The 16,463-nt window shown below is 38.2% G+C and overlaps 1 protein-coding gene across 2 annotated transcripts in view; it reads left to right on the top strand.

The window, feature by feature from the left end:
* NAF1 (nuclear assembly factor 1 ribonucleoprotein) overlaps window positions 1-5,586 on the top strand; it is a 1,472,570-nt gene extending 1,466,984 nt beyond the window's left edge. For both annotated transcript variants that reach the window (XM_044062219.1, XM_044062220.1), the window contains exon 9: window positions 4,272-5,586. In XM_044062219.1, the coding sequence (XP_043918154.1) occupies window positions 4,272-5,452 (1,181 nt within the window). In that variant the 3' untranslated portion in view covers window positions 5,453-5,586. The remainder of the gene's footprint in view (window positions 1-4,271) is intronic.
* Window positions 5,587-16,463: the final 10,877 nt, after the last annotated feature.

Genomic DNA, 16,463 nt, shown 5'->3' on the forward strand with positions numbered 1-16,463 from the left:
CCTAAGCCCCTTAGGTACGATCTTTTTAGCCAAGCATTCCCCTAAGTACGAAATCTCAAGTTGTAATTTCTTACACTTGAAGAGTTTGTAGTCAAACTCCCCAATAGCCGTAGCAATGTTATTCAAACTCCGCTCATCGTCCTTTTCAATGTTGTTAGCTTCCCCTCCCCTATAAGTGTCACCGTGAGTAAAATAATTGTTCTTATCAAGGTAACCTACCACTGTAGGAACAGAGTCATTAAGGGAAACAACGGTACCTTGTGGGGAGATGTTCTCCGTATTCGGAACTAAGAGTTGTCCTGCCGGTATGCCACTGTCCGTTGCGTTAGTCCAGTTGCTAATATCGTTTGCCGGTCCTCGCAAACAAGCTCCTTGCTGGTTGTTGTTAGAAATGATAGCATCTCTTGTTGCGGCTATGTCCTCGCTACCGATGGTTCCCCCAAGATTGTTAACCAAGTTACCGGTAGGTGTTGCACTCATGATGTTGTCCAATCTATCGATACGTTGCGAAACGGCGTCCATACGCCCCATCAACATGTGGATTAACGTTGTTAGATCTCCATCGGCTTTCGCCTCTATAGGGTTTATTTTGTCTCGAAAGTCTTTACTTACGTTCCCTCCTTCTTGGGAACCAAATAAGCTTTGTGAAATCATTGTTTCCTCGCTGGCCATGACAAACGACAACTCCAAAACACTTCACAAACTAATAAAGACAAAAAGATGCCAAGGAACCAATGTTCACAGTATGCTGTTGCACGTTGTAAAACACACTGCTACCGTCAGCTTTCTTAGAGTATAGACTTCACCCAAAAATAGTTGTACAAGCAAGGTAAGCATAAACAGTAGTCCAGGTTTAAAAGCTATAAAAACCTCAGGTCCACGGACTTGAAAATAACGTGAGAACTTTTATTGTAACAAAAGCACTTTCGGAAGGCTTCGTATCCTTCCTTCCTCAGACAAGTTTAAACAGTAATGCCTACAATATCCGCTTTATATAACAGCTTCGTTAATTACCATTCAATTAATGTTTATTCAATTAACATCTTATTGTGTTGTTAAAACTAGGTCTGATGTATTTAAAAATCTGACTTGGTTACTACACTCACACAATACCAAGTCCACTCACTACCATGTACACACCCTATACCATAAATAGCATACATAGTGCGCAAAACCATATAACAATATAGAAAATAATGAAAATATAAAAATATATAACAATATAACCATAAGAATATAAAAATAAAAATATAAATATGTTGGCTAAGACCATATTCAACAGAATGGGCCCCAGCACAGAACCCTAAGGTACTCCTTTAGTTACTGATTTCTGACTAGATTTCATGCCCTGCAGTATCATAGATTGAGTTTGATTAGTTAGCCAGTTTGCTACCCATCGTATTATGCACTGATTGACTTTTGGTCTACCCAGGCAATGTAGTATATAATCATGTTTCAGACCATTGGATGCCTCACTGCTTTCTTCTGGTAATTTCCTGGACTTCCAGCATTCCACAGCGGCTTTCCCTGAAATGTTTACACCCATTTTTTGAGGTTCTGCCATTCTTCTTCTGTGCCACCTCTTTACTCTTCTTCCAGAGGTGCTAAACCCATGAGTAGTTCCTTGAACTCCTTTGTTTTTGCTCCTGTCAAATCCCAGGTTTTCATTCTAGTCTCTGTTAATTTTAGAGTCTTCTTTGTCTAGTGAATCTGACCAAATGTAATTTATGTTGGGGTCAGCTGTTTCACAAAGGGTGACTTGGAAATTTCTGGTTCTATCCCATTGCCTTTTCCTTAGTACGAGGAAGACTACCCGACTTGCATGTTGGCCATTGTTTATAAGTAATTTTTGAGAGTGCTTGGCAAATCTTATGTTGACCATTAAGCCAAAACGGCCCCTTTTTTCTTATTTCTGTTGTCCCATCCCTGTGGACCTAGCATCCTTTTATCTTGCACTATTTGTCCTTATATGGACGTCTCATTGGTCCCTGATAGCCTTCTTTTTGTCACAATGACAAGCCTGCTTGGAGCATAGACTGAGATCATAAAGACTGTTTCATCTTTACACTAATTCTCAGGAGTCCCTCATGGATTCTGATGATGTCCTTCACTGTCATCAGAGGACTCTGTCTTAGCATGATTCTTGTACCATTTCTCTCTGGCCTCCCCTAAGTAGTAGACTTTGGATCCCATGACAAGAGGTTTTGCTTCTCTGCCCTTTCATCTTATTTCATGGATACACAAAATATCTAGTTTCCTCCTCAGTTGTCATCTACTTCCATTCTGCATGCCATCGGTGAACCTTTTATTCAGCATAGCAGTTCTTAGTCCATTTGTTGTTTGTTGATTTTACCACCAGCTTTCACCCTACACAGCTATCTCGGGTAACCCAGTCTGGGCAGAAAGTAGCCAGCCAGTAGCTTAATCCAGGAATGCTGGCATTGTGGCGGGCACATATACTCTGTCAAATAGTGCAGAGTAGACCTCCTCATCATTAGCTTGGGTCCCTAGCTTAGGTCGGAGGAGGCTTGGTCCTCAGTCCACTTTGCTACAGCAAATACCCACATCCCCTTCTGTCTTCAACATAACCAAATTGACTGGCGTCAATTTCTTGCACTGCCAACTGTGTGTCCCTGAAGTGGCGAGCAGCCTGTGGTCTGCTTTCCTAGCTAGAGGATACTGCTGACTCTTCTCAGTAAGCACCTCCAAGAGTCTGTGCTGTTATCTATCATGTTTGCTTGTACATTGGCAGACATCTGAAGCATATCTGGGAGGACTGAGTTTGAACCCGATAACTTCCATCCATGAGGTGAAAACACCTTACATATTTTTGGTGTGTAAAAGTAATGCCTTACAGACATAGTGAGCAGAGGTCAGGATCAAACCCTGGACTTCTGTGAGAAATAGATTTTAACCGTTGTCCATCCTGTCTTCTTTTCAGCATTCATTTAATTTTTGCCAAAGCTTTTCAGTAGTCATAGCACATATTTTAACATACTTTCCTTTTTATTAAAGGGTAGGAAACCAGTCAGTCTGAGAATGTTGCATTTTTACTGCGCGAATTAGATTTTTCCATAGAACATAAACTTCTGCTTCTTCCCTTTGAGTTGGCTTAGCATTTGTGCATGTAGGGCCCTGCTTCTAGTTTTCAGCCATTCAGCCAGGATGATTTCAGACTCTGTGCGTAAGGACCCATATTTTTGATGACGCCCTATGGTGTCTTCCAAAAATACTATCAGATGTTTTGAATTGGTCCATGTAGAATTCACTGAAGTGGGTGCAAGAGACTTGGCTATATGCTGGCATTATGTTCACATACTGACTGTGCTGACATGTTTGCTTTTACCCGTCTGGAGGTAAAAATCTTTGTAAGTTGATTGCTTTTGCTCTTGATAGGGAAGAAAAGTCAGTAACAAAGCAGTCACTTTCTGTATGGTGAGCTACTTTGTATAGTTTTCTGTATTGGTGACCAAGGCCCTGTTTCTGATACTGTGCAGGGGATGTCCACAGCTGACTCAATAGTTTCTCTCTGCATATAGGTCCACAGTTGATAGTTGTACCATAGCTATATTGTCCTTTGATATGTATATTGTAAAGTATTATTGACCTTGTCTTCATTCCAAAATCCAGGCATTTTTTGCAGTGGCTGTCCTTTGGGATATTCTCAAATATCATCTTCCGATACATCTGCCTGGTTTTATTGTGAAATACTTGAATTATCCTGTGTGTTATTTGTGCTAATATATATATATGTGTGTGTGTGTGTAAAATCATCTTAACTTGATTATACAGATATTTGACTAGCTGTCATTGGTAGGGCTGTAGCTTTCTTCACAGTCCCTGTGTCCCCTTTAGCATGTGTAGGTGCTATTTTACCCAGTTTCTCCAGTTTACTGATACTTTGTGTACTGTTTTCCCCCTGTTGGGATTTCATTGATTTTTCATTTGAGAAAAAAAAAAACACTGGAGAGGATGTGATAAGGCCAGTCCTATAACTTGACTCAAGATAATGCCTTCTTTTATTGATGTAGGCACTCAAGACAACCTGGCCATAATGCCAGGCCTCAGGAATAAAATTCTTTCTTTGTATTGCATAATGCATGAATGCACCAAAGATCTAATGAGACAATGTGTAAGTATGCCAGTACTTCACTCTTAACTGAGACATTTTGCTTAAACATTGCTTAAACATAATGAATAAGGTTCATGGTGTCTGATTATGAACACTGACATTTATGTTAAATGAATTACAGCAGTATTTCTCTTTTTAGGTGGATGTGGTAGAAAGCGGGGGCATTTCCAAAATGCACCAAGGAATGTCTTTTCAGGAAGATTTCAAAGCACGAGGTCTGACTTTCCATTTTCAGAGCAAAGATTTTTTCATCCATCACACAGAAATTTTAGAACTCCACAATGTCCTTCATTCTCTGCAGATCACTCAAAAACATTGCCTCAAAGATTTGGCCCACCTGGTGGTAGTTTGCCTGTTGGTGTGCTAAAGTCTTGGCCTCCTACGGACAACTGTCAGAATAATTCAGGACTGATGATGAATCCTCCAGTGTTTTCTCCTAATAGGACCAGCTTTCAAAATAACTCTGGAATGCAATTTAGTCCTCCAGGACTCTGCTCTCCAAGTAATAGCAACTGCCAAAATAACTCAGGATTGCCAATGAATACTTCAGTGTTTTCTCCTCATAGCACCAGCTTTCAAAATAACCATGGAATGCAAGCTATTCCTCCAGGATTTTGCCTTCCTAGTAAGGATAGCTATCAAATCAACTCAGGATTGCCAATGAGTCCTCCAATGTTTCCTCCTCATGGCATCAGCTTTCAGAATAACCCTGGAGTGCAAGCTAGTCCACCTGGATTTTGCCCTCTTAAGGACAATTGCCAAAATAACTCAAGATTTCCGATGAATCCTCCAGTGTTTGCTCCTCACAACAGCAGTTTTCAAAGTAATTTTGGAATGCAAGTCAGTCCTCTGGGATTATGCCCTCCTAGTAATGATGGCTGTCAAAATAATGCAGGATTTCCTATGAATCCTCCAGTGTTTCATCCTCCTAGTACTAGCTTTCAAAATGACTCTGGAATGCAAGTTAGTCCTTCAAGGTTCTACCCTCCTAGTAACATGGCAGCTCCAAATCCTAATGTTTTTACAAACCCTGTAAATCCCAGTAACATTTGTTCTTCATTGCCGTCTGGCTCTAACCAGATATTTCCCTTTCCTCCTGCTTCTACTCCACCACCTGCTTTTCCTCCTCCTGCTTTTATGCAGCCATTTGCAGGGACTGTGAATTGGTCTGGATCTAACATATGCCAGCAGCCGTACACACAGAATTCAACATTCCTTCAACCACCTCCCAATCCTCCTTTTTCTTCTCCATCTGACCCTTCGCTGCCAAATTTTGGATCTGATTCTGATTGGAGAAATCCCCCTTGTGGACCTTGCTAGGTTCATTATTGTTGTTATCTTATAATCTACATACTTGTGTACAGTATAAAACTGAGAATGTATAGCTTCTATTGCTTGTCTGTTAGTAAGCTAAATGTTTCATTTCTAATTAATAAACTGGACCTTTGATTGCTTGAGAGGCTTAATTAGCATTTTCTATTGTGTCCCATATATTTAAAAAGATGATTTGTCTTTCAGTTTTTATTTTTTGGTCATAGAACTTGGTCCCATAAGCATTAACCATATCAGTCTTTCTTTAAAAAGCATATAAAGAATTTGTGTTTGGCTACCGTTATCTGAAGTAGTGCTGCATGTATCTTTGCATTAACCATGTTTAGTAACAAATAGAGCATTACACAAAAGACATTGTATTGCAGTGTTTATTCATCTGCATTCTCTTTGAGGTTCTTTTAGGAATCTGTGTTCACACATTCAACTGTAAAATATTTGTCAGCAAAACCCTGAACAAGGTTTAGGTGTGAGTAAACTGTATTAGTGTTTGAAACTCTCAGGTTTAGATAAACCATTATAGACTGCTGCCCATAAAAGCAAAAAAAAGTAAACTCGGATTATTGTCACAAAAAATTGATGCATGAAGACTCGTTTTCTTCTGTTTGGTCCCTGCTTTGTTGTGCTGTCTCCTGCTGTATAAATAAATTTTCTGTGTGCCACAGTCAGGTTTGTCTTCCTCACCTTTAGGACTGGAGCACCAATAGAGTCAGTCTGCCGTTTTTGATCTAAAGTTACTCAGTCTTAGACTCCTTCCCTCTTGCATGCCTTGCACTCTGCTTTCACTCTTCAGAGTTTGTTTGTCTTTGTTTGGAGTGCTTTCTAATGTGCTTTGCTATCCCTTTTAGGTTATCCTCATCATTTTTGACATCTTATTTGATGTCCTTCTATATCACTGTTGCAATATTATTCACAGCAGGGATCTCCTGACAAGAATAGCTCAGCATCTGGTCAGTATATCAAAGTCTTTAGATCTTGTATGCACTGTAGATCACACACGTACTCCCCGTACAGGACATGGGGCTTAAAGGTGATGTACAAATGCAGTTACCCAAAATAGCTTTGCCGCCCATCCAAACGCCATCATCACTTGTAGTTTTGAAAGCCCTTTTGCTGTGCTGAATACCTTGTCATCGGATAAGTGCCCCACTGTGGTACTTTTTCTTCTTTCTTTGGTCTTGTTACTTTTTGGTTACCTAGAGTTGGTGTCATCCAAGTGGGGAAAATGTCAGTGTGGGAGGCAGATTCCCCATAAGGATTGTCACAGCCGGCGTCTTTTTTGTCTGGGTTCTTCCCATGACCTATGTTCTGTAGCATTTGCAAAGCGTTTGTACCCAAGAATCGTAGGAGTTGCTTGTCTTCCCTGGCCATCTATAATGAGAACCACAGGTTTAAACTCTTAGCCCAAGGTAGCATAGTGGAATCTCTTAACCCCAAAGTCCGGTTAAACAAGAAGGCGCAAAAAACAGTCACATGATAGCAGCCAAAATCACATGACCGACAAACACAATATAATATAACATATATACAAAATGCAAAAATATTTAAAATAGCTTAACACGCTGAATTTTACTTAAAACAGGCTTTAGGCTAACAGTAGAATTTAATCCAGGTGAAGAATCCGCTGCTAGTCTTAAAATCCATTCATATTCCTTAATATCTAAAACATTATTAATATCACCACCCCTACTATGAGGTTTAACTAAATCTAGGCATCTAAATTTAAAGCAATGCGTATTCCCATGAGTTTTAATATGCTTGAAAAGAGCATTATTCTCAACCTCCCTTCTAACCTCTTACTTATGCTCAATTATTCTGTCTTTAAGTTTACGTGTGGTCTTGCCCACATAGAATGCTGAACAGATATTACAAGTAGCCAAATACACCACATTTACACTGTTACAGAATGCTACTGATTTAAAGTAAAACTCGTTTAAAGTAACAGGATGAATAGATGCATGATTAGGGGTAGCAGCAATGTCTATACAACAAGAACAGCTCATACATTTAAAAGTACCAATACGATCAGAGAAAGCATTCAGCTTTAAGCCAAAATTAAAATCTTTATAACATAATGGGCTTTTAATACTTCTCATATTCTTATATGAGTAGTAAGGCTTTTCACCTAAAATTCACCTAACCTCTGGACAGGCCATCAACACAGGCCAGTATTTGGCTATGATATATTTAACCGAACCTGTTCTACTACTAAAGTTCATAACATATCTAGTTCTAACTATATTTCCAATGTTAGATCCTGATGTAATGATCACATGATCATTCATACACGCGTCTGTCCTAAGGTAAGGTTTATATATAGTATCCCTATTAAGTATTACCATTCTCTTCAATTCTTCCAATATATCCAAGTCATAGCTATTCTTAACAAACTCATTGAACATTTCATCTAACTGTATATGAAATACAGAGTCAATTGTATTTAACCTACTGACTCGTGAAAATTGAGCTTTAACAATTCCTTTAAAAACATGGGGTGCATGCATACTATTATAATGTAAGTATCTACTAGTATGCACATCCTTCTTGTGAATAGTAGTTTGTAAAGTACCCTCTTCTTTATATACCTTAACATCAAGGAAAATTGCTTCATGTTCAGATGTAATCTCCTTAAAAACCAAGAAGCTCGTACTACTGTTTAAATATACTATAAAATCTTGCAGATCAGGGCGTGATCCCTTCCAAACCATAAGGCAATCGTCCACAAACCTCTGGTACAAGCAAATATTACTGTTCAAAAATTTTACACCATCATGTATAAACTCTAATTCCCATTGATACAAGACTAGGTTAGCATATGTATTAGCAACCGGTGTTCCCATCGCAACACCGGTTAGCTGTAGAAACAAAAGTTGATCAAACATAAATACATTGTTGCTCAGAACTAAGTCTAATAATGCACATATATTTTGAACATCACCTGTAGGTATATCTATTTTCTTACTCAGAAACTGTCTGATAGCCTCAATGCCATACTCATTTGGTATGACAGTAAAAAGAGAATTTATATCTAAGGTTACAAATAAATAACCTGAATCAAGTTTGTTACGTAGACTGTTATACCAAATTGAAAGTTTGCTTAAAAAATCACCTGTGTCCTTTAAGATATTAGGACACTCCAATAATAAGGGGTACAGTTGCTTTTGTAGATAAACAGATATCGGTTCAGTTATCCACCCACCCCCAGTGACAATGGGCCTCATGGGTGGGTTATCTAAACATTTATGAATTTTTGGTAACCCATATAATAAGGGAATAGTGGGACAGGGTACTGTAAAAAAGTGAAACAAATCTAAATCTATCTCACCATTAGTTTGTAGCTCATATATATACATATTGACATTACTAATGCATTTCTTAGCATTATTATATGATATTCTTCTGAAAGCATTCTCATCTTGAAGAAAATTGAGCATAGATGTCTTATAGGCATTACAATCCATAACAACAATAGCACCTCCCTTGTCAGCTTGTTTCATCACAATAGTATTGTCAAATGGCAGTTTCTTTAAGGCACAGTGTTCATCATAGTTCAAATTATACTGTCTCTTCTTCTTAATTGTAATCCCATATAGCTTTCTCAAATCAGCTTCACGTAAATTATGGAAAGCAGTTGTCACAGGCAAATTAACTGGTATAAAGGTACTACGTCTTTTGCAAGTATTATATGATGTCATAGCATTATTTGAACCAAAAAGAACCTTTAAATTTATATTCCGAATAAACTGTTTTAAATCTGTCAAAGCTGAGGTTAAAGAAAAAACAGAACCAGCATAACGTGAATCCTGAAAACCTCAGTTTATTGTGACAGGTTATTAAACCTACACATAGACAACACTTTTGCACCAGACCGGTTTCGGTAGGATATACACAACCTTCTTCAGTGAAAATGAACACAGCAAAAATGTGACAAAATATATAGAGGTCACTAAATACCTATTGGTTAATTCAAAAATTATCATTCAAGCCAGGTGGGAATAATCCCCCCAGTTTGATAATCCATTTCTTTTCCTTAGTGTTAAGAATTGAATGCCAACCTGCTTTGTTAGTCCTATTTCCTTGTATAATGTCAATGACCATGAATGTGAATTTTGCAGTGGTATGTGCCAAAGAATGTTTGTATAAAAGCATTGGTTATTTTGTTTGTCTTGATATTGCTCATGTGCTCAGAGATCCTGATTCTAAGTGGTCGGGAGGTCTGTCCTACATAAAAAGCACCACAGTGACAGCTGGCCAGATAGATAATCCAGTCACTGCTGCAGTTGGCAAAGAATTTGATGTCATATACCTGAGAACAGTTCCTGCTTGAAAATTGTTTAGATTTGTTGATTTTATCACAGTTAGTACAGTGTCCACATGGAAAACAGCCTGTAAGGGGGTCACCTGAAAGTGTAGTTTGTTTAAATTGCGTATGGTTGTTCTTACTACCATGTTTATAATGATTAAAGAAACCCCCCAGATTTTTGCCTTTCCTAAATGAAAATTGACACCGGTCAGGAATGAAATTAGAAATATCAGAATCATATTGTAAAATGTTCCAATGGGTGTTAATATTATCAATTAGTTGGTTTGAATTCCTGGCATAGGTGGTTGTGAATCTTAATGTAGTGCTTTTGTTAGAGGTATGTTTTTGGTACTGGAGAAAATCATTTCTGTTGGAAGAATTAGTCATGTTGCTGGCACTAGACACATGGCCCATAGCATAGCCTCTGGACCTGAATCTTTCCGTGAGATCCCTCCTATGATGTTGGAAGTCATTGTCAGTGGAACAAATGCGTTTAATTCGAGTGAATTGTGACTTAGGGATGTTCCGTATAACAGGGGGATGAAAACTGGAGGCGTGTAAAATAGTATTGTATTCAGGATGTTTCCTGAATACTTCCGTGGAAAGTGTATTGTCAGGCAATTTGGTAATGGCAACATCCAAAAAAGTGATTTTGCTATAATCATAATGTGCCGTGAATTCCAAGCCCCAAATGTTGTTATTTAAATAGGAAATGAAATCCCTTAGACCATGTATGTCCCCTCTCCAAACCATCCAGCAATCGTCTAGATAACGACGCCAAATGTCAATGTGCTCCAAAAAAATGTTGTTCTGACAATTATAAATTATGTGATGTTCCACAAAAGCCATAAAGAGGCCAGCATAAATTGGAGCCAAAGAAGCTCCCATAGCTGTACCCTTAACCTGCCAGTAGCATTTGTCTTGATAATAAAAGACGTTGCTGGTTAGAACAAATTTAGCTAGTTCAACCAAAAAAGAATTAGAGAGGTTGATATAGACCAGCTTGGTCCAACCAGAAGGGCAGGGCTTCTAGACCGGAATTGTGAGGGATGTTGGTATACAAGGAACAAACATCTAGAGTGCACATTAACCAGTCCTCTTCCAACTGGCTATTAGATATTATATTGAGGAACATGGTGGTGTCGTGTATTCTTGATCGTACAAGACTCAGCAAGGGTTTCAGATGCAAAGTGAGAAACAAAGAGAGGGGTTCTGTTATGTATCCTCTCCCAGACACAATTGGCCGCCCAGGAGGGTTAATAAGACTTTTGTGGGTCTTGGGTAAAAAGTAGATGTATTGTAAAGTTGGGTCATGAACAATGAGTTGTTGTGCAATGTCATCTGTGATGATGGATTCGTCCTTGGCCCAAAGAACAAAGTCTTCAATCTGTTTCTGAAACCTGAATGTTGGATTAATTGTCATTCGTGAGTAATATTTTTGGTCAGACAATTGTCTGGTAGCTTCCTTGTCATAGTCATGCCAATTCAAAATAACCACAGCACCCCCTTTATCAGCTGAAATAATTACAATATTTTCGTTTTTCTGTAGTTCAACAATAGCCTGCCTTTCGGCTGAGGAAATATTGTTGGATTTCCAACGTAATCCTCGACCAGAAAAATGTAGATCTTTGAGAATGTTACGCTGAAATTGAAGTACATTAGGATGCATTGGTGGATTAAATGTAGATTTATGATAAATGAATTTGGCACTGGTAGAATTATTGGAATCACCAAAAAACAATTTCAGGTTTAATAATCTACAGAAAGCAAGTACATCCTGAGCCATGCTGTCTTCAGTAATAGTAAACCCAGGTACAAATGATAGCCCTTTATTCAAAATAGACAATTGGATGGGAGAGAGTACAAAATCGGAAAGATTCAGGACATTATCAAAAACAGGATTCATTTCTCCAAAACCATTTGCAATAACCCCTGAATGTTGGTGATACCTTCTGTGTTTCCTACCCTCCCCTGTATTGCTTTGACCTAAAGGGATAGAACCTGGGTTTCTTTTTGGGGCAGGTGAACCCGAAATGGACTGTGGCTCACTATCTGTATATGAGGATGCATCCTCAGTAGATGACCCTGAGGTATGTCCAGATTTTTTGAGAATGGATCTTGGTCTCTTTTTCCTGGAGGATCTGTTAAGGTTGGGGGTAAATCTTACTTGTTTGGTGCTCACAGCAAAGGGATTGGTACCCCGATAATCCCCTTGATCCCTCTGAAATTTCTTAAGCTTTCTATTCTGTAATTGTTCCTCCAATATTTTAATATCCCCTGCTATTTTATTGAGATGAGATTTGAAAAATGGTTCATCTTCATAAGGTTTAATGGCCTCAACCAACCTGGTAACAGACTGAATCTCAGAATCTATAATCCTGTCATAGAATCTGGATAGAGATTCCACAAAAGATATGGTCGCTCGTTGTTGGATGGATGACCACTGTTCAATGAGTTCATCATCCGCATTGGAAACCAGAGGCTGAATACGTACTCCTAGCCCCCTAGGTGTAATACCTTTGGCCAAATAGGCCTTGAACAGTTTTGAATGCCATATATTAGATCTCAGGGTTTTGAGATGTATAAATAAATCTTGGAAAGCTGAGGTACATTTGGATTCAGAATCTGAGGAGCCCATATTATTTGTCAGTTCGTCAGTATTACAGCTCAAACCAAAAACCCTGAGGTCTTCCCTATCCGCAGATAGTCCTGAAATAAAACTAGCAAAATCCATTATGTGAAATAAAAAGCTGACAATAATAGTCATGAAACTAAGTCAGCAAATATGGTAGAGGGACAATAACAGCCCAAAGATGTATATATATCAGCTGTGTCCCTAATGTTAAATCAAAAAAAGGGATGGTAAGTATCGTAGCTTATAAAAAAAATTATATAATCTATGACAGGACTATAGTCAGGAACAATTTGAATCAAAATTTAGACAAAATGAACCCTATAAAGGTAAACCATTAAGACACAAAAAAGTGTCAGAAATCAACCCCACAGATCATAAAAGATATACAAGCATACATGTGGGACCAAGAGGATAAGGAAATACCTAAATGAAGAACAATAGGTGACTAAAAAAAAGGGGGGAAGGGGGAACATTAAACCAACTCAATTGGCCTAATGTCAAAAATAAGATGATTAGATATGGTCATGTGTTATATATTAATCCCAAATGCTAAGCAGGACCAGATGTCCCCAATAACAAATGTATGTCAAGGCCTAAAATCCATAGGCTACTAGAAAATGGTCGGTCCTATGCCTAAGATGGTGAGCCAAAATATTCTAGAGCAATGTAATGATATGTGTCAAACATAGAAAAAACATTGGAAGTAAAAGATCTATAATGCACTTATTACCCAGTACACTTTTTAAGAACAAAATCTTCCCTATAAACAACCTATTCCCGAACTGGAAGAATAAATTGTAAATGACCCAAGATAACATAAATGCACAAGTAAGCTATATGACACATTAATTACATAAGGTCAAATAATGACACATGTATGTTGTCGTCCTGAAAATATGTATACCAATATTGCCATAGAAAATATTATATGGACAAATAGACAATGTCTTGATGCAAATCAAACAATTAGGCACTATGAACCTAAAGTGAAAAACAACCACATATATCTAAACACCAAAAGGAAATGGTCAATGGAGACCATGAATGTAAATTATTGTAAATATAATAAATTTTAAAAAATAATAGAATGGGCCAAACTGTTCGACATAATATACTCCAGTCCAAAAGACAAAAGATGGTGATACAATTACCGGAATGAAGGTTTAATGTCCCTCAATTGTGTGGATAACTCCGATAATCTTGCCACAAATCGTAGTACAAAAAGTCCTGATATGGAGTCTATTGTGTCCCGGATGCAATCCTTCGAGTCCATAACGACTGGTTCCAAGTATATAAATAAATTACCGTATTTATTCGAGTATAACGCGCACTTGTGTATAACGCGCACCCCTAATTTTCGATTAAAAATCGGTATAAAATTGTTTTTCACACCAAGCATTGTAATTGACAAAAAAAAACGTTGCTGAACACGTGCGGCCATGATAAAAAACATTTATTGACAACGTAAACTGGTATAAACGCAATACCAAAATAAAATTACCGGTAACAATATTTATTTAAAATGCTTCAAAGTCAGATTCATCATCAGATACACCAAAGAGTTGTTCCCATTCTTCTCGAGTTAATTTTTCATCAGTGTCCCAGTTGGCAGGAACATCTGTTTCTCCAGTTTCTTCGCTTTCTTCTGAGTCTGAATTCCACAGCAGGTCATCTTCTGTGCCGTCCATTTTATTGCTGATGCCTGTCTTCAGAAAACTCTTGATGATCATTTCTTTTGGAATGTCTTCCCATGATGTTTTAACCCAGGATGTCACGAGAGATAGGTCAGGTTTCTTGAGATTTCCTTTTGCAGTCAATTCTTTGTCGTCGGATTTCATCCAGCTAATCCACTTTTCCCTGACTCTGTCTTTGAAGGGTTTGTTTAAAACGACATCTAGTGGCTGAAGAATAGAGGTTAGTCCACCTGGAATCACAGCTTGAAATGTTTTAAGACTTTTCAGTTTGTCCTTCACAGTGTCTGTCAGGTGTGAGCGGAACTGGTCCCATACAAGCATGGATTTTTTTCAGTAGTGCGCTTGGTCTAGTATTCCAAACTCTATTTAACCATAAAATGATGCCCTTTTCATCCATCCATCCTTTAGGGTGACAATGGATCACGACACCTGGTGGAAATTTAACTCCTTTTGGAATAGTCTTTCTTTTAAAAATCACCATTGGTTTAAGTTTAAAACCGTCTGCCATACAGGATAACACAACGGTAAAATGAGTTTTCTCATGGCCTGTGGTTCTAATCTGGACTGTGTGCTTCCCTTTGCTGTCAATTGTCCTGTAGTTTGGTAGGTCAAAACACATGGGGGTCTCATCCATATTGCCTATCTGTGAAAGTTCAAAATTAAACTTCTTGCGTTGGTTCATTATAAAGGTATGGAATGAAGCGATCTTCTCTTCTAAATCATTAGGCAGCTTCTGTGCTATCTTTGTTCTCTGACGTATTGCAAGTCCATGCCTTTTCATAAACTTTTGTGTCCATCCATTAGAGGCTTTGAAGTTTGAATCTTTGCAAAACTTTTGGGCTTGTAGTCTAATGTGGAGTGATGTGACGATGTACCCACTACTTCTTTGGTCAATGATCCATTCATAAAGTTCCTTCTCCATGTCTGGGTACATGGCTTGTCTCCCTCGTTGTGCTTTTTTTGTTTTATTCATATCTTTAAGGACGACTTTCTGTTTTCTCCACTCTCTAACATTCGTCTCTGGTACAGTGAATTCTCGGCTAGCTGCTCGATTTCCATGAATTTCAGCATGATCAACAACTTTGAGCTTGAATGAAGCATCATATGCACAACGTTTTCTCTTGATACCCTGAGTTGCCATCTTATACGAGGTGACGTTTTTTTTTCTTCGCCCTCGCGTACAGTGAGCAGCTGCAGCCTGGAAAAGGCGCATTGCGAACTCACAATTCGCCTGCGCCCTCAATTTGTCCAGATTTCTTGCTCCAGGAGGTTGAGGGATATTGACACCTGCTTGTTACATGTCCTTGTTATTAGGTAGATGTTTGGCTCAGAGTGTATTTGAGCTTCATTCTGTAACTGTCCTTGTTCTAGTTTCTGACTGTTGTCCTAGGCTTGATTCACTCAATATTCATTTCATTTAACCAAACAGTGCTTCAAGTCCAAGGTTGTTCATGAAAACAAGCACTTGGCCTCTAGTATGTTTATTCAGTTAACAAATAATAAAAGAAATAAAACCATACATAAAAAGCAGTATATAAAAGGCATACAGAAAACTTTATCAATAATATGTTCTGCATTATTTGTATATCCCCAAACATGCACATATCCATATGTACAAATAAGCACTTTTGATGAATGACAGCTCCTCCATTTTTTCCAGAAAGGAAATTGCTATCTTCATGCTGGATCAAGCATTTCCAGGAGCTAAGCTCCCGTTAGAAAGAGCACAGGGCACACTTCTATATGAGCACCAAAGCTATTCAATATTACGAGAGTAGCATACATGAATAATTTTATTTGGGAATCCATACTAGAAATTTTTTGATTTTACATTCATTAATGATAGTATAAATTCAAAGGTCACTTTCTGGCACATGCGAAACTAGGACAACAGCAGGAGCTGCCTTCACGTGTACATGACTGACTGTGGAATCTGACATTTGTTAGCAGAATTCATGATTTGATCCATAAATAGCATTGCTATGCAATGCTTACCGTAACGCCCTCAATGGACCGGCCGCCACTGCCACCCCACCCCAGCCCTCGTTTATAACGCGCACCCAAACTTTGATTTCTTTTTTTGGTATAAAATTTTGCGCGTTATACTCGAATAAATACGGTAACCAAAAGAAAACCGATAAAAAATTTTTCTTATACAAAAGCGAGCTGTAAACACATTAAGCACTTTAGGCCCATACAAAGAAAAAAAGGCAAATGCACACGGTCGCCAAGAATATAATGTAAATGTGAATACGTGTAAAGATTATTAACACTATGACAAATGAAAAATGTATTAATAAAGGACAGACTTGTATCAAATTAAGGCAGGCAGTAATTCCTGGACCCCTGTGGTGGAAATGGTAAGTCACA

The sequence above is a fragment of the Protopterus annectens genome, chromosome 2.part1, assembly GCF_019279795.1.
Source record: "Protopterus annectens isolate FY-2018-M chromosome 2.part1, PAN1.0, whole genome shotgun sequence".
In the NCBI taxonomy this organism is placed as follows: Eukaryota; Metazoa; Chordata; order Ceratodontiformes; family Protopteridae; genus Protopterus; species Protopterus annectens.